This window comes from Phodopus roborovskii, unplaced genomic scaffold (assembly GCF_943737965.1).
Source record: "Phodopus roborovskii unplaced genomic scaffold, PHOROB, whole genome shotgun sequence".
In the NCBI taxonomy this organism is placed as follows: domain Eukaryota; kingdom Metazoa; phylum Chordata; class Mammalia; order Rodentia; family Cricetidae; genus Phodopus; species Phodopus roborovskii.
The window spans coordinates 12,541,495-12,559,900 of NW_026126611.1; the positions used below are offsets into that span (position 1 = coordinate 12,541,495).

An 18,406-nucleotide genomic window follows, 5' to 3' on the forward strand; every position below is an offset into this window, starting at 1 on the left:
TGTAACAGATACTCATTAACTCTTTTATGTTCAGACTAAAAAAGACTATGACTTAAAGATTTTATTGGACATGATAGTGCACTACTTTAATCTCAGGGCATAAGGTTGAAGGAGGAAGATTGCTGTGAGTTTGAGATTCCCTGGGCTTCAGAGTGAGTACCAGGCCAACCTTGGATCACAAGATTTTGGCTCAGAAATGTGAAAATAAATAAAATAATTTTGAAATGAAAAGAATTTAACAGGTTAATTTTGTTAAAAGGAAACCTGCCCCCACCTCCACCACTATAGCCTAGTTTGTGTATTTGCAATAGAATTTAGGTAATTCAGTACTAGATCGATGATCTGTGTGTGTGTGTGTGTGTGTGTATGTGTGTGTGTGTGTGTGTGTATTTAAATAAATTTGTTCCTGAAAACTGCCGTCTGTGAGTTTAATAACTGGCTTATTTTGTTCTGGTCTGAACAAATGGTTTCTTTTTTCTTAATTTTTTTTTTTTTTTTTAAGTGACTTTTCAAAAAATTTTTCTTTTCAGTTGTGAAGTTATTCGAGATTGGAAAACAGGCGAATCCCTGTGTTATGCTTTTATTGAATTTGAAAAGGTATGTCATAGTCTAAATACACCAGGTTCTGTATTTTCTTACTTATTTTTTAAGGATGGGTTCTTGTTATGTTGCCTTGGCTGATGTCATACTAGTTATCTTCCTGCTTCAGCCTCCCTTGTGTCTGATTAGAGCTGTGCACTACTGCACTTGCCTAGAACTTGAGTAGTCTTAAAACACACGCACACAGACACACACAATATGCACACGCCCATCTATGTATATTATTCTGTGTCAGGGGCATTGAACATAGTTTAAGATTAAAGCTACGCATTTAGCTTTGGTTGTAAATGGTGATTACCTGTGTAATCCAAGGGCATGGTATGTAAAGGCAGGTTACACTTAAGAGGCTGAGTACACAGTAGGATTTCAGATTGAGTACATAGTTCTCAACTTATCTGTTAAGGTATGTTATTAACTTGGCCACAGGTCTAGTAAAAATTCAGTCTTTTGGAAAGCAAGAGGGATTTTCAGGAAATGATATTAACTCCTATACATTTGATCTAATTTCACTTTTTTGAAATTTCTTATTGTCTAGATTTAAGTGTACTGAGTGTTTTCATATGCTGTCTTTCTATAAAAAAAAGATCTGGAAACTTTCTCGTTGGGACGGTAGTATAATGATGGATTGATTTATGCTTATCCAAATATAAATAAGCTAATTAATTAGACCCAGCATTGGTTGTCTGCCATGTGTCTGAAAGTACTCTAAAGGCAATAGGCAGAGTTTATGATATTTAGTTCTTTGACACACATGGTAAATAAATGTGGTTATAACTAATTCTTTTATCTACTCCTCTTGGAATTGTTTCTAGCAAGTTGTAAACAGACAAAGAATGTTTCCAAGCATCTAGAAGAAAATAAGTTAGTGCTTGATTGAAATGCATCACTGTAGCCTTCAGATGTCAGAATGGATCTTGAACTCATGAAGTTACCAAGAGAAATATGTCTTTTTCACTAAGGATGTGGCTTGGTTTGTAGGGTGCTTTTTAGCGGTGCAAGAGCCTGGGTTCCGTCCTCGGCGCTGCATGCAACTAGTCGAGGTGGCACCTATTGGTGATCACACAGCACTGGGGAGACAGAGGCAAAGGATCAAGAGTTCAAGCCATATACACAGCAAGTGTGAGACCTAGGGTTAGGGTGTGAGACCCTGCCTCAAAAACAAAACCTCGTAAAGCGAAGGCTCTTGTGTTGCATCGACCGTTTTATATGCTTCTGAATTTAGACAGATGTACTGTGTGTGTGGAGATAGACGGACATCCACATTCCATTTGTTGGTTATGGAGTATTTTTCAGGCTAGCACTGTAGTCAATTACAAAAATATTTCTGCACTGAAACAATGACTATTAGCACTAAGTTGATTTTGAAAATGGCCATAGTCTTACATTATGTCAGATACTGCTGCCAAATTTCCAGGGTTTGGTTTGGTTTCTGATTTTTTGAGATAGGGGTTCTCTGTGTAGCCCTAGCTGCCCTTGAATTACTTCTGTAGGCCAGGCTGGCCTTGAACTCACAGAGATCTGCTTGTCTCTGCTTCCAGAGTGCTGGGATTAAAGGTGTATGCCACCACTGCCTGGCTTGCCAGAGGTTTTTAGTTTGGTCCTAGAGACAACTCCCCACCCCCACCCCCCCACACACACACATACACACAACCCATTCTTTGTGTGTGCTGAACATATGTCCTACTGTTGAGCAAATGTCCCCTACCCCTGCTAAATTACTTTTAACACCAAATTTATGAAGACAGCACTAACTTCGGGGATATAGTACTTTTGGATATTGAGTAACTACAGTTGTAGACTGGCATCAGCCAGTGGGTAAGTGTATGTGTCTTCACTACTCACACCTTCTCAGTTCAAATGACGTTCCCGACCTTTGGCTACTTCTACACTGTACCTCACTAAACTTCTGTTTGCTCATTGAGATTATGGAGATAATAGGTGGAGCCTGGAAAGGTTATTACCAGGGTTAATTGAGGTAGTAGATGCAATGCTTTTAATGTGTGGTATACAAGAAGTATTTGAATATTAGTTTTAGTAATAACAGCCTTTTTGTATTTGCAGTATTTGTTGTGGTTGCAGACATCTTTCCGGTAGACATTCATGCTTGGGTTTTTGTAATCATTAATAGGAAGAAGACTGTGAGAAGGCGTTCTTCAAAATGGATAACGTACTCATAGATGACAGGAGAATACATGTGGATTTTAGCCAGTCTGTTGCAAAGGTTAAATGGAAGGGGAAAGGTATGTTGGTTTATCTTCTTTTGTTGATGTTCTGCTCCAGGGTGTGTGTGTGTGTGTGTGTGTGTGTGTGTGTGTGTGTGTGTGTGTGTACAAGTGCTTTAATTTTGTGCTGTTGATGAAGGGAAACGTTAATAGAATTCAGGTTACTTAGGATTTTATAAAGCTGCTATCTAACGTGTGTGTATATATGTGTTGATGGATGAAAACACCTCTTTAATGTTTGCTTATGTTGTAAACTATTTCAGGGTACCTATTGAAGACATGATCTATTCCTTACATAATTATGACTTAGATGATTTGGTCCTTTTACATGTAAACTTCTTAAACGTTTTGTTTCTTCTTTTGTTATATAAAATTCTCTTCCACTCCTGTTCTACTCAGTTTCTCTTCCCAGAAGGAACCAGTTGCCTGTTCTTTCTATAGCCATTCTTTGTATACATGTGCACATGTTTTTTTCCCCTCTTCATTTTAAAAAGGAAAATTCAAAGAATGCAGATTGTTGTAATTTAAGAAAACAGCTGGAGAGAAAGACGCCGTGCAATAGGGTTCAAGCAGAGGGTTTTTCTTTTAACTAGGGAAAGGGGGCATAGTAAGGGGAAGGGGAGGGAGGAGACCAGCCTCTGGAGACAGGGGCAGGAGAGAGGAGAGACGGGACAGAGAGGAAAGGGAGAGGAGGGGGGGAGGCGGGCGGGGCCCTTCAAAAGGGAACACAGTGAGTGTGCACAGGTGGTGCTCTTAGTGGCTGCAGCTGAGGATATATCCTGTCAGAACCCCAAGGACAGGCCAGTACAGATGCCTGAATGCTAACATTCCTCCTTTTTTATTCATTGTAAAAGATGAGGTAGCGGGTGAGGTGGGGATGAGGCCACCGTGTTCTCGGGACTACTTCCTGCTGACCTGGGGGTATCGTTCGTCTTTGGGGGCGGTGATACTATTATCAGTAGCAACTGTTTCACTGCTGTAGGAAGTGCATCACCCACCAGGTGGCAAAGAGTGAGAAACCCAAGAGCTACACCAATTGATTTCAACACTGTCCTGTTGTGGTAACAGATTCCCATCCTGGAAAACACTGTTATCATCATCATCATCATCTAGAGAGAGAGGTTGGGGGAGGAGTCAGCAAGGACCCAAAATGTTATATAAAATAGGTCAATAAAAGGGACAAGCATGACAGAAAGGACTAAGTGGAGACTATGAATATTATTTAGTTTGAAAGAGAGTTCTTAGCTTTATAAGAAAAATGTAATAAACATATATTTTAGTTATCATTTAACAAGGAAATATTAAAGCTATTCAGGAAATGCCATTCTTGGTGAATCCAAACCGACTCTCTAGGGCTTAAAGCGCCTGATCCTTTCCCATCACCTCAGCATCACCCGGACACGGTTGGTCGTCTTGGGCCTCCAGCTCTATGGTCACAGCTGGTGGTCCTGCAACAACAGCTGGTTAGGAATGGTCAGTGGGTCTCCAAAACACATCCCAACGGGAGCTGTGGCGTCTGACAGGAGGAAGTGACTTGGATCGTGGGCCTGGCTGTGCTGTTTCTCCTGGGATTCCTTCCCTGCTCTTGAAGTACATGACTAATGCTCTGTTGACAGCTTTGTCAACAGAATTGATAGTTTCTCAGTATTTCTTGTTGGGGCCTATAAAAAATGCCGATAAATATCTGGTCTCTGAAGAATTTTCTCCCCATTGTTCCTTCACAGCGGCCTTCACCTCTCCAGAAGCCCCGCTGGAAGCTTCCTCAGTACACGCAGGGTCCCAACCGCGCCTCACCCTTTCTCACCCTTCGTCCTTCCCATTTGTAAATCACGCTCATGTTCAGTCCACTGCTGGGGGGGGGGCATACTTTTCTGTGTTCCACAAAGAGAACTGTTCAGTTCACATTGAATCGTAATGCTGAGGAGTCATCTTCTCTTATGGTTGAAGAAGAAACCTGTTCCATCTGGCTCAGCAGTCTCACCAGAATGATTTTCACTGGCTCTTTGTAAAAGTGATGGCGGAAAGCAGCATGGTCCCTGTCCTTTTGCCAGACCGGCCTCTTGTTTGTGGGTTTTTTTTTTTTACGTGTTGTAATTACGAGGTTTATGGGGGGAAAGTGCATGTCTATTTAGGAGTGGTGTCAGCTGCTGACTGAATGCTGGGCTTGAACAATGTAGTTGGGTCTTTTGTTGGATGTTGTAGTACCCATGTGTGTCGGTAGGTGGCAGCCTATGACGACCAAGGAAAGTGGACATACACTTTGAGCTAAACAGCAGACAGGTTGGTTCCTTTTGTCCTCTCAGTCTTTCTGCTTCCCAGTGTGTGCTTTTACAGGCATCTCTGTGGTCCGTACACTTGTTAGTGTTCATTGTGTGACATTAATTCTTTTTTCCTCTTAATAAATAGGTGGGAAATACACCAAGAGTGATTTTAAGGAGTATGAAAAGGAACAAGATAAACCATCCAATTTGGTTCTGAAAGAAAAAGTAAAGCCCAAACAGGAGTATCCTTTACAAGAGTGGTATGCACAACCATCCGCTGTGTGGGTCATTTGAGAAGGGACAGTTTGTTGTCACAGCTTTTCAGTGTCTCCTATAGACTTTGCTTTTTCATTACACTTTGTGTTATGGAGAAAGTTAAGTTTGAAAGAAACCTTATGCGTGGCACCCAGAGGCAGGCGGAGCTCTGTGAGTTTGAGGCCAGCCTGGTCTACAGAGTGAGTTCCAGGACAGCCAGAACTTGAAAACCTAAGAAACAAAACAAACCAAAAAAGGAAAAAAGATACCTTCCTACTTACCCTGTTCTCAAATGATCTTCAGGTAAATTTATTATTTTTACATATACTAATGTTTTGTTTCGTTCTTTGTTACATAATTAGATTGTTTTTTTTTTTTCTGCCTAATACATTGTCATTTTAGCAGCAAAGATTTGCTAAATCTTTTAGTACTCCTTGTTTAGTGGGAGAGTTGACATTTACAGGATTAAAGGCAAATCTGTTGGCTTGGCCATGTAGTTCAGGTTCTTCCAAGTTTTAAACTGAGACAAGTAAAAAAGCAGTGAAACATACTGTTCACATTATGTCATTTTTATTTGTTTGACTGATTTTCCCATTATAAACCCATCACTCCACACATTGCAAAGGTCATTTCTTTGCCAGTCATGTCTGGTAAATGGCATCTTTGTTTCCTAATTTTTGTTGATGGAAAGAGGTTCTCTTTTCCTGTGTTACATAGGCATGTCTTCTCCAAATATTCATCGAGGAGAGATGAGTATCAAGTATCAGGTCAGCCTTTAGATGGTCATGCTTTCAAATGTGTTGCCTGTCTGCCATGCACAAAGCATTGTTATGTGTTAGTCTGAAGGGAGCTGACAGCATCAACCTAAGATGCTCACAGGCAGCCAGACCAACAAGCTGAGGTCTCTCCTTACAGAAGGAAGGGTGTTAGAAGGCATGTGTTTATTTGAAGCTCAGCATCATAACAGTGTAGACGAATGTGTGCAAACGTGACCTTCACATCCATGAACCACTAGACAGGGGTGTGTGTGTGTGTGTGTGTGTGTGTGTGTGTGTGTGTGTGTGTGTGTACGTACAGGACAAATCAAGGGAGTGTGGCTGCAGAGCATAAAACGTAGATATTACCATGGAGGTTGTTCTGACCATAAGAAAGTCAATGTATTGTTTAAAGTATGTAGCACCAAAATGTTTTGAGTTTACTCCAACCCTTGGTACTATTTTTTTACTATCATTTACTATCATTTAGAAAGTTTAGGAGGGTAGCGTGCATGCATGAAGTTACAGTTACTCAAGATGACGCAGGATTGTATGAGTTCATGATTAGGCTATGATTTAGTATCTTAAAAAAATAAAATCTGTGTCTTATAGTACAATCATATATCCTCTTTTTTCATACTTATGCCCCTCATACACAACTGAAATGAAATTTCATAAGTTTTGTGTTTTTGGTTTTTTTTTTTGTTTTTTTTTTTTTTTCCCTGACAGTGACCGGGATTGAACCCAAGACCTTGCACATATAAGGCAATTGCCCTACCACTGAATTATACCCCAGCCAATGGTGTGTATATATATATATGTATATATATTTTAGGTGCTAGTCTCTATTTCTTATTTATGTGACTTCTAAAATTGTTAGTTATGAACCATAAATTCTACAACTCATTAGTTTGAAGAACACTATATAAAAGAGGAAAGAAAGTTTAAATAATCAAGTAATAACGAGACTGACAGTCAGTCCATCTCTGGCTATCTTTTAGAAAGCTAGAAGGGATGGATACGTTAATTTTTTTGATCTTAAGTGTATATGGGATATGGGCAGGGAAAGCCTAAGCAGTGCCACTGTGAAAACCAACATTAAAAGAAAACAGGCATTAGATTCTGGCGCTTAAAGGACATGTGTGTGTTGACTCTGGCCCCAGACACAACTGAAGGAGCACGTGCGTGTGAGTCTTCCCCGTAGTCAGTCTTCACATCCCAGAGTGCTTAGAGAGAGGGATCGTCCTCATACAGTTTATGCTTTCCCTTATTTATTTTTTCAGACAGGGTCTCACTATGTAGACCAGAGCTCACCCCATAGACCAGGCTGGCCTCAAACTGACAGAGATTCTCCTGCCTCTGCCTCCCAAGTGCTGAGATTAAAGGCGTGAGCTACCACCGCCCGGTTTATGCTTTCTCTTATTCTAAGGCTTTATATTGTGTTAGAGAAATTGCTCATTTCTGATTTAAAACATTTTTATTATTATTATTGTGCTAGGAGCAAACCCAGGGCCTTCTGCATGATAGCAAGCATGCCCCACAGAGCTACACCCTTGGCTCCAATTAAAATTAAAATTTAAGTAGCATATTTTATATGAAATTTAGAAAAGATTTGCTCACTTCTATCGCATATGCAAATGTTGCGTTTTATTTTTTCCTTTCAAGCCTTTATCTTTCATAAAGTGTGATGAAGTTAAAATTATTGTATTGTGTATGTAGGGTCTCACTCTTCTTCCCCTAGGCAAGGCTTTACTTTGTAGCCCAGGCTAGTCCCAGACTAATCTTTTTTGCCTGAGCTATCTGAGTAGCTGGGATTACAAGTATTAATGTTTATAAATTTTTAAGAAAATGTAAATTATGTTTTATGTATGTGTGTCTATGGATAGGTATGTGCATGTGTGATTGTGGGTACCAAAGAGGGTGTTGGATCTCTGGAGCTGGAGTTACAGGCAGTTGTAACCCAATTGGTGTGGGTGCTGGGAATGGAACACAGGTCCTTTAGCAGAGTAGCTAGTACTCTTAAGTGCTGAGCCATCCCTCCTGTCTGTGTGGTTTTGTTTGCTTGTTTGGTTAGAGACTGGGTCTCACCATGTAGCTCTGGCTGGCCTGGAATTCACTACATACAGAAACTCACAGAAATCTGTCTGCTTTATCTCCTGAGTACTGGGGTCAACCATATAGTATTTGACTTAAACTTTTTTTCCACTTTTAAGAAATAACTAACCTTTAAGAAATAACCATTAGTAACTCCTTTTATATTATTTCATGCTATGATACTAAAATGTATTTTATTATATATTATTAAATATTGTTCCCATTTTCTAACAATTAAAAATGGTTCTAATATGTATCTCTGTGTCCACATACCTTTGTTTTGATGCTATAAACTCTTAGAATTTCTGTTTGTTGCTAAATTCTATCCTAATTAACCCGAGAAGAGCCGTGCAATGCGCCTTCCATCTAAAGAGTGTCTCTGGCCTTGGGTTCATAGCACCTTCAGTTTTGCTAGTGCATGACATACCTCATTTTCTAAATTAAGCTTTTTCAGTATCAACAAATATATTTTCATCTCTATTCTACTTACAATTTTGTTCTTGGTGGTTATTGCCTGGTCGATGCCAGGGTCCCTCCCGTTTCTCTTGACCGTAATGAAGACTGTGTTACTTGTTTTAGAAATGTATTCTGTGCTTTCAGAGGTTATTTGAAAGTTACATTTAGCTTTATGGCCTCCCTTGTTTACCATATTTCTTATGTTTTGCTTCCATTATTATCCTAGTTGTCCTTAATTAAATGCTTCAGTGCAAAATATGATCTTATATTAGATGAGCAGGCAGAAGACTCAAAAGCAAGTCACTCACACACGAGTAAAAAGCACAAGAAGAAAACACGTCACTGCTCTGAAGAAAAAGAAGATGAAGAATATATGCCAATCAGAAATCCTAATCAGGTACTTCTTACATTCGGGTTAAACAGACATGGAAAAATCAGTATTTAGCCTCTATCTCGGTAGTGTACTTTAGGAGGTAAGGGATGGTTTTGAACAGTAATCCCCTGCTCTGAGATATAGAATGAACACACAGGATAATGGGCTTTAATTTTAAGGACTGTATCCCAGAGGATATAAATATTGTTTTCAGAGTTATCTAAGTTATTATATATTTCCACATTGTTAGCAAGAGTTATCTCCTTACCTACAGATACTTATTTTCATAAAAAAAAACAAATGTGGCTATGTTGAAAAATTGCTTCTCAATTGCTAGCTTAATTTTAGCACTTTTTAAAGGTTTATTATTATTATTTAATTTATGCATGTCTGTTAAATACATGGTGCTTGCGTTTGGAGGTCAGAAGAGGTTTTGGATCTCCTGGAACTGGAGTTAAAGGCAGTCAGGGGCCAACATTACGTGGGAGATGGGAGCCAAACATGGGTCCTCTGGAAGAGCAGTGAACACTCTTAAACACTGAGCACTATCAGCACTTTAAAAACTTTAAATTAACAAACCGTGTGCATGCATATTTGTGTGTAGTGTATGTACATGGCATGGGGTATGCATGCAGGAAAGCCAGAGGAGGACACTTGGTGTCTTGTTTTCTCTCTCTCATCTTAGGCCTTGAGGCAGGGTCTCATTGAACCCGGAGCTCGGCTGGTAGCCAGCAAGCCCCGCAGTCTGCTCCCATAGCACTGTGGTTACAGGCTTGTGATCTTGCCCAGGTTTTTATGTAGTTCCAGGGATTTGAACGTCAGTACTCCTGTCTGAGGCTCAATCTCTCTAGCCCCTTAATTTTATTTTAAGTCTTCTTACACGTGTGTATTTTCTGTTGTGAATATTCCCTCCCCTCCTTTCCCTTTAGTCCCCTTGTTTTCCTAGGGCCTAGACAGTTTCACTTCTATATTTAATCTATATATACATGACTGTATAAAATGTAGAACTACCAATGAGAGAAAGCTTACACGGTTTGTCTTTCTGAGACTGACTTAATTTTGCTGAATATGACTTTCCGGTTGCACCCGTTTACTACATAGGACATCACACTTTATGGCTGAAAAGAACTTTGCATTGTGGATATTGACATTTTCCTCATCCTTTTCACGGTTGTTAGACACCTAGTTGTGCCCTTAATGTTGCTATTGTGAATGGTGCTACTATAAATATTGACGGTCAACATGTATTTTATATGTGGCACTACTCAATGTTTCCTTTGGTTCTGTTTGTTTATTGCCAGGGTCTCCTGTCATCTAGGTTGGCCTTGAACTTGATATGTAGCGGGAGCTGTCCTTGAATCCTGCTGCCTTCACCTTCTAGTTGGTAGGATGACAGGTGTGAGCTCTTATTCTTGGCTGGCCTTTGAGTCTGTGTCCTGTCTATACTGTGGATATAAAGTAAAAAATAGCACTCATAATTAAACATCACCCCAAAGCTGTCCTAAAACAGTGGCAATGAAAAGAAATCATTTCTAGCCTATTTTGGCTCTTTGAAAGAAAACAAAAAGAAGAAGCCATTCCATCATAGCCCCATGCTTTTCTTTTCCCTTGTCAGTCATTTGAGATGATGCTGGTAAATGAGAAAGGGTTCAGTAGACCAAGGTGAGGGGACAGGGGACACAGGAGCGTGAAAATGTAAAGCCAGGGGCCCAGGTGGAGAGACAGCTCAGGGGAGGCAGAGGCGAGGCTGCTGTTAAGAGTTGAGTGGCATTTCTGAACTGCTTGCCATTGATGTGACCTTGGCAACTTAACTTTGAGTCACAGTTGCCTTTGAGAACGAGATAATACTTCACAGAAAGGTCATTACAATCAGTGCGGGCAAGCGTGTGCAAACGTTTTCTCTATCTGGCTAATGTCATCACTTCCTCTGGCACTGGCAAAGTGCTGCTTTAAAGTCACTTACAGGGGTTCTCCCTGTGGCCAGGACATTAGCTTGGATCCCATTTCTTGTTGATGGATTGCACAAAACAACTTTCTGGTTTATGGTTTTCTGACTTGCTTTGTTTTGAGACAGGATCTCGTTGTATAGCCCCAGCTGGTCTAGAATTCATTAGCAGGTGGCTTCAAACTCACTTGCCTTTGCTTCTGCCTTCCAGGTGCTGAGATAAAATGGTTTGCAGTTTTTAGTCTAGATCACTCCAGTCTTTTAAAATAGTTGTCATATCACGTCTTGTTTTTAGCTACAGGTGTTCAAACCTGCACTTACGTATCTTCAGTGAGTCCAGGCCTGAGATAAGTACTATCTATGTCTGAGATAATCCGGGGGTTAAAGAAGGGCAGAGACTGGGCATGCTTTAAGTCCATCTCTTTCCCACAGCCAGGGGCCTTTTGTTCTACTGGAGGGTTACTTCAGATTTTGCATTTTATGTTTCTGTGCATATATTTCTGTGCAGGTATATATGTGTGTAGTGTATATGGGGTGTGTGTGCATGTGGGGTGTGTGTGCATGTACATACTCCAGTACGTGGAGGCCAGAGCTTCAGTTATTTGTCTTCCTCTGTTGTTCTCCATATTATTTTCTTTGAGACAGCATCTCTGCCTGAGCTCAGAGCTCGGTGATCGGGTAACTTCCCTGCTCAGGAAGCTCTAGGGGTCTGTGTGTCAGTGCTCCTGCAGTGCTAGGGCGACAACCACTTGTCCCCTGTTTTCAGGTGGGAGCTGTGGCTCTGACTCCAGGCCCTTGTGCTGGTGTGCAGGCACTTTATGACCTGGCTGCCCCAGCCCCTGCTCTCCGGTCACTCAGAGCTTTAGAGCCACAGTCTTTTTCTTTTGGTATGCACCAAGGAGGAGGAAATGTTGTTGGCAGTTTTAAAAGACTTGTAAGGGCTAAGGAGATGGCTCAGCAGGTAAGAAAGAAACCCTTGCCAAGCAAATGTGATGACCTGAGTTCAGTCCCTGGAACCTCCCTTTAAACGGGGGGGAGGGAGGTCCTGAGGTGCCACACGTTTGTAATCTCTGCACTCCTTTGTTGACATGGGAAGTGGGAACAGGAAAGTCTCCCAGAAACTGAAGGACCAGTGTGGAACATGCTATCGCAGCTCAGCAGAAAGGACCAGAGAACAGACTCTGTCTCAGCAATGGTGAGAGTTGCTGAGAGCTGTCCTCTGACGCCCACACACAGCCTCTAAGGTGTTTGTAAGTGTGAAAGTGTTAGGTCTGAATTGTCATTTTCTGACCCTTTCCCCATAAGTATATCAGAGTAAGTTTGGGGGTTTTATACTTTGACTTGACAGTATAGCTGTATTAATTTCTTTTCCTTGTAAGGAAGCTCGGTGTTGGTATTTTCTGTTTCAGTCTGAAAGACATGATTTCTAAGAGGAGCTTCAGTACAGGTTGAGTTGTAGGTGTAGCAGATGTCCCTGTGTGCTATTGTTTGCTGGAGAGTTCAGTTCCATGAGGGTGCTTGCTCTGACTTGTCCTTTAAACTGTGGCTTGTTGAGTGGCAGCCTTACTATTTCAGTTCAGAACTTGTCTGTTTAATTTCCACCTTATACCTTAATTCCGTATGTGGTTTTGTGCTGTTGAAGTTTGAGTTTTCCTAGGTTACAGGGGATCGAGTAGTATTTATGGCAGCTTGCCTGCTGAGTCGTCAGAGTGGGTCCCAGGTCTCCAGATGCCCATCTTCTTAGAGGGGGTGAACTGGAGACTGAAGTCAGGGAGTCCCCTAGTGTGTCTACCCTGTGCCTCCAGCCCAGACAAAGCCATTTTTACTGTCCTGACCACAGTAGAGTGTTCCCTAATTCACTTTTAAGGATAGGTAAGTATGATATTTTCTTTTCCTAGAGACAGGGTCTAACTATGTAGCATTGGTTGGTCTGTAGACCAGGCTGGCCTCAAACTCATATAGAGATAGATCCTCCTGTCTCTGCCCCCTAAGTGCTGGGATTAAAGGCGTGTGCTATCAAGCCTGACATATTAAGAGGTGTTTTGTTTCGTTTTTCTTTTTCCGAGACAGGGTTTCTCTGTGGCTTTGAAAGCTGTCCTGGAACTAGCTCTTGTAGACCATGTTGGCCTTGAACTCACAGAGATCTGCCTGCCTCTGCCTTCCGAGTGCTGGGACTAAAGGTGTGCACCACCACCCAGCTTTAAAAGTTTTTTGTTTTTTAATTTATTTACTTTTATTTTATGTGCCTTGGTGTTTGTTTTGTTGTGGGTGTCCAGTTCTCTGGAACTGGAGTTACAGGCTGTTGTGAGCTGCCATGTGGGTGCTGGGAATTGAACCCCAGTCCTCCAGAAGAGCGGTCCTAATTCCAGCCACTTAGGAGTTCAAGGCCAGCCGCAGGGGGTTGTCCATGCCAAAATCTGCAGTATCTATTTCTTTTTTTTTTTCATTTTAGCCTGGCTGACTCACCTAAATCCTCTTCCTGCAGGGTTATTTGAATGATATCTTCTTGTAGAGTTATTAGTGGACTTTAGTAGTTTTACTGCACTTCAGTGATAGGACATTTTGGGGAAGTGGAGAATGAGAAAATGGAGTGTGATTTATGTGATCAGAGCAGTGGGTGTTGCTCTAGGGCTGGGGATGTGGTAGAAGCTGGCACGACAAACCCTGGGCTTGTTTCTCTGACACCATTAAAACAAGAACTGTTCAGAGTTTGCGTGGCTGCCTCAATTCCGTGGTTTTGGATCTGATCCTTCAGCTCATCTGAAATAGATGTAAACCGACTAGATGTTTTTATAGTTGTGAGATTCTAGTATTAGTGGTAGTACAGTGATGCTCTCTTCTGAGTTACTTGTTTTTATGTAGTTTTGGGATTCTAGTATTAGTGGCAGTACACCCTGAAGCCATGAGGACAGGTGACTGAGAGAATCTGAGACCGGAGGGGTGTGAGCTCAGTACTCGCTGGGGCCACACAACATGAACCTGCTTTTTTAAAAAAGGGAAAAAAAAAAAAAAAAAAAAAAAAAAAAAAAAAAGAATTTGGGAGCCTGAGAGAGGGCTCAGCAATGAAGAGCATTGGCTGCTCTTCCAGAGGACCCTAGTTCAATTTCCAGCACCGCATGCATGGCTGTTCATAAATGGCTGTGACCATAATTCCAATTTCAGGAGATCTGACACTCTCACACAGACATATAGACAGACAAAATACCTAGGCACATAAAAATAAAAAGAACTTTGAAAAATGAATTTGACCTGGCACTTGAAAGACAGAGGCAGGCAGATCTCTGTGAGTTCGAGGCCAGCCTGGTCTGCAGAGTGAGTTCCAGGACAGGCTGCAAAGCCACAGACAAACCCTGTCTCGAAAAAACAAAATAATAATAATAATAATAATAATAATAATAATAATAATAATAATTTGAGCTGTTGCAACAGCTTGCTATGGCAGGTTACTCTAGGCTTCATGCATTGACAGTGCTCATAGAGGGTTATTTTACTGACTGACTTTAAAACTGCATTTCTGTGACAGGATATCTACAGGGAAATGGGTTTTGGCCATTATGAAGATGAAGAAAGCTGTTGGGAGAAACAGAAAAATGAAAAGAGAGAACGACGTCAGAACCGCAGTCGGAGCCGATCTCGAGAAAGGGACGGTCACTATAGCAACAGCCACAAACCCAAGTACCAGACAGATCCATTTGAAAGGGAAAGGAGTAGAAAGAGAGACCGAAGCAGAAGTCCAAAGAGACCCAGAGACAAAGAAAAATCTAAGTACAGATAAGCAGGACCAGGGGGAGGTCCGTGGCTAGCAGGTCTGCTGCCGCCTGACCTGGAGCCCTCACAGACTCGCTCGGTCCCTGCTGGCGGCACAGCTAACTCCGCCACAGCCTTCCGGGTTAACCCTGATGGTGTGGGCACTGGGAGAGAGCTGGTGTTTTCTGTGTACGTTTTTATACAAATTGTATTGTTATACATACATGGTAGCATTCATATTAACATCTTTCATATTTTCAGACCTTTTTAAACGGAGCTTTTCATGCCACAGAAGTCCATCAGTTGTATAGAAGACATGAAACATAGTGTAAGAGTAGTGTAAGAGAAGGAGTGTTAGTCACTATGGAAGTTCCACATGCCCCCCCCAGGAATTATCTTCCCGTAGTTGTGTTTGCCTGCTGTTAATGTTATATTAGTCACTATGGAAGTTCCACATGCCCCCCCCAGGAATTATCTTCCCGTAGTTGTGTTTGCCTGCTGTTAATGTTATATTAGTCACTATGGAAGTTCCACATGCCCCCCCCAGGAATTATCTTCCCGTAGTTGTGTTTGCCTGCTGTTAATGTTATATTAGTCACTATGGAAGTTCCACATGCCCCCCCCCCAGGAATTATCTTCCCGTAGTTGTGTTTGCCTGCTGTTAATGTTATATGGTTTTGAATTTTTGTATAAATGATATGTATGTTTACTTCTGTGACTTTTGAAAGAGTTGATTGATTTTTACTGTTAAGTAGTTGTGATGAATGTGGTGCAGTTGACCTGTTGCTCAGCTGGTGGGCTGTTGAGTGTTGTGAGCATGTGTGTGGGGGCGTGGTACTATCTAGCCATATTGTTTGAATTTCAATGCATTTATAACTATGGTTGCTTAATTTATCTGGTATGTGGATTTGTGTGTGTGTGAGCAGAGGTAGCCACAATGCATAGTCCACCATGCAGTCTACCATGAGCTTAGGGCGGTTGTTGCTCCGTTCTCATACACGCCTGACCTCCAATAGGAAAGGCTTCATTGCATCCTGGCTAGGGAGACGGTGGCTCACTTGGTACCACGCTTGCTTCACAAGATTCTCGGGACTACATAACCAGGCCGACAGTGCGTGCTTATATCCCAGCACCAGGAAGGTGGAGCAGGTGAAGCTTCGGGGTTGGGAGATACCTCATCTCAAAAACCGTGGTGGAGAGCAATTAAGGAAGATGCCTGACTTTGACCTCTTACGTCCACGTATGTGTACAAAGTTGTGCATGCACATGCACAGAGAAAAATGGATAGACAACTGCAAGTGTTGTTTGCACAGGTGATTCTAAAACGTGGTCTGGAAAAATGGTGAGACAAACTGGGAACAGTAAGAAGTTGCCTACCGGCAGCTGAGACTTGATGTAAAATAGCTCTGGAATATTGACATGGTAAAAGTTGATACACCGAGCATTTCAAGGGGAAAAATATCCTTTATTGCAAATGACGAGAAGCTGTTTTATTTTTCCTATACATTTGACAGTAATTTTATATACTTATGAAGGTGTAATATATTTTGATATATGTTCATATTCTGGGATGAGTAAATCCATTTACAAATGTTTATCAGCTCACTTTCTTTCTTTGTTCTGGCCAAAGTCTGCTCTCGGGGATTCTGAAATCTATCCCATTATTATTAACTGTGGCTTATCTGCAATGCTTCTCAGACATTTCTCCCTTTCACCTAGTAAAAAACACACACCCTTTGACCCAAATCTCCTTCATTCCTCATCTCAATCAGAGTTCTGTTTCTGTGAAGAGACACCATGACCACAGCAACGCTCGTAAAGGAAAACATTTTGTTGGGACTGGCTTACAATTCGGAGGTTTAGTCCATTATTGCTATGGTGGGAAGCAGGAGGAGAAAGTGCCCCACTGGGCCTGGCTTGAGCACCTGAGGCCCCAGTGATGCACTTCCTCCAGCAAGGCCACACTTCCCAACAGTGTCACTTCCTATAGGCCTACGGGTGTGTGTGGGGGGGGGGCGGTATTCAAACCACATTGCCTATCCCTATACCCTAGGGTCTGAATCATTTCATGCTTGAGTCCAACTTTTATACACTCCTCTCCCATAAAAATGAGGCCACATAGAGTGTGTCTTTCTGTGCCTGGCTTATCTCACTAGTAATGTCTTCTCAATTTATCCATGTTGTTGCAAGTGACAGTTTCCTTCCTAAAGGATAAACAGTATTGGCCCATTGTGTATATGTGACATATTTTCTCTGCATGTTATTTTCTTAGCCAAATAGGTCTAGCCTATGTTTGTAATTAATGAGATGAGCAGGGAGCACAGACAGACAACCCTTCAGCATTCCAATTTAAACCTGTGCTATCTTCAAGGGTCTCCTCACCCAAATATCTCCACTGTTTTCCAAAGTGGCAATTCCCAAAGATAATATACAAGGATTTCCTATTGAGAAGCTGTGGTTTTTACCAGCTGATTTCTTTCTTTTATTATTATGATTTTTAAATAACATTTTATGTGCATTGGTGTTTTGTCTGCATATATGTCTGTGTGAGGGTGTCAGATCCCCTAAAACTGAGGTTTCAGACAGCTGTGAGCAATCATGTGGGTGCTGGGAATTGAACCAGGGTCTATAGAAGAGCAGCCAGTGCTCTTAACCATTGAGTCATCTCTACAGCCCTCTTTCTTTCCTTCCTTCCTTCCTTCCTTCCTTCCTTCCTTCCTTCCTTTCTTCCTTCCTTTCTTCCTTCTTTCCGCCTTGGCTGGCCTGGAACTCCCAGGCCTTTAGCCTCAAGTTTAGAGATCTTCCTGTCTCTGGCTTTCTGAGTGCTAGGATTAAGGGTGTGCACCACTACACACAGCCTCAACAGGTGGTTTTAGTTCATTGTGACATCTAATCATAGCGTTTGTGAAGTACCTAGACTAGACACAGGGCAGGCTTTGATCTGTGTTGCTACTGCTTATATACATTAAGTGGCCATGTTTGTGTCTCAGACTTTGCTTCTGTAGGTTTTAGTGAATTCTTGTCTTCCTTTCATGCTGGCATTGAACTGAGGGTCTGTGCATCCTGAGAACCTTCTGCCACCTACTACACTAAGTGAGCCAGTCTTCACTGATATTTTCCAATGCCTTTCGAAAGGAAAAAAGAATTTAGCAGCAAGTAGGTTTTGTATTAAAAGTTACTTTGGATTCTAAGTTGCTCATTAATATAACTTCATTTTAAGCTTTTAACTTACTCTTTTACCAGAACTTTAATTTTGGCCAGATTTTTAGTAGACTGAGTGAGAAACTTCATGTTGTTTCTTCAGTAGACTTCATATTGTTTTAACAATTGTACAGATTCCTTTAATAAATTGCATTTTGGTTCATGGAAATTTAATCTCATTTGACATTTCACACCGTTGAAGGTTGAGTCACAAAGAATACATAACAGATAGTAAAATCGAAATCTCAGAAGCTTCACCTTTCAGTGGCTGTTGCTAGGAGACCATGCTTTGATGGAAAATTTGAGAGAAGCCTGTGTTTCCTGTTAGAAGAGCATGTGGAGATCCCCTTCATTTTCAGAACTGTCTCCTTTTCTGACAAACAACACAATCATTCTTGCTGATGGGACAATCTTTATTCCTACCTGCCAAGAGTTAGCAATGTTATATTTTGCCTCTATCCATTGTTCACTGAGGAGGCAGATGGGCGAGCTGTTGA

The 18,406-nt window shown here is 41.5% G+C and overlaps 1 protein-coding gene across 1 annotated transcript in view; it reads left to right on the top strand.

The window, feature by feature from the left end:
- Ppil4 (peptidylprolyl isomerase like 4) overlaps positions 1 to 16,303 on the top strand; it is a 30,202-nt gene extending 13,899 nt beyond the window's left edge. The window contains exons 9-13 of the mRNA XM_051206018.1: positions 531 to 597; positions 2,729 to 2,840; positions 5,229 to 5,325; positions 8,893 to 9,040; positions 14,485 to 16,303. Of these exons, the coding sequence (XP_051061975.1) occupies positions 531 to 597; positions 2,729 to 2,840; positions 5,229 to 5,325; positions 8,893 to 9,040; positions 14,485 to 14,736 (676 nt within the window). The 3' untranslated portion in view covers positions 14,737 to 16,303. The remainder of the gene's footprint in view (positions 1 to 530; positions 598 to 2,728; positions 2,841 to 5,228; positions 5,326 to 8,892; positions 9,041 to 14,484) is intronic.
- The last annotated feature ends 2,103 nt before the right edge of the window (positions 16,304 to 18,406 follow it).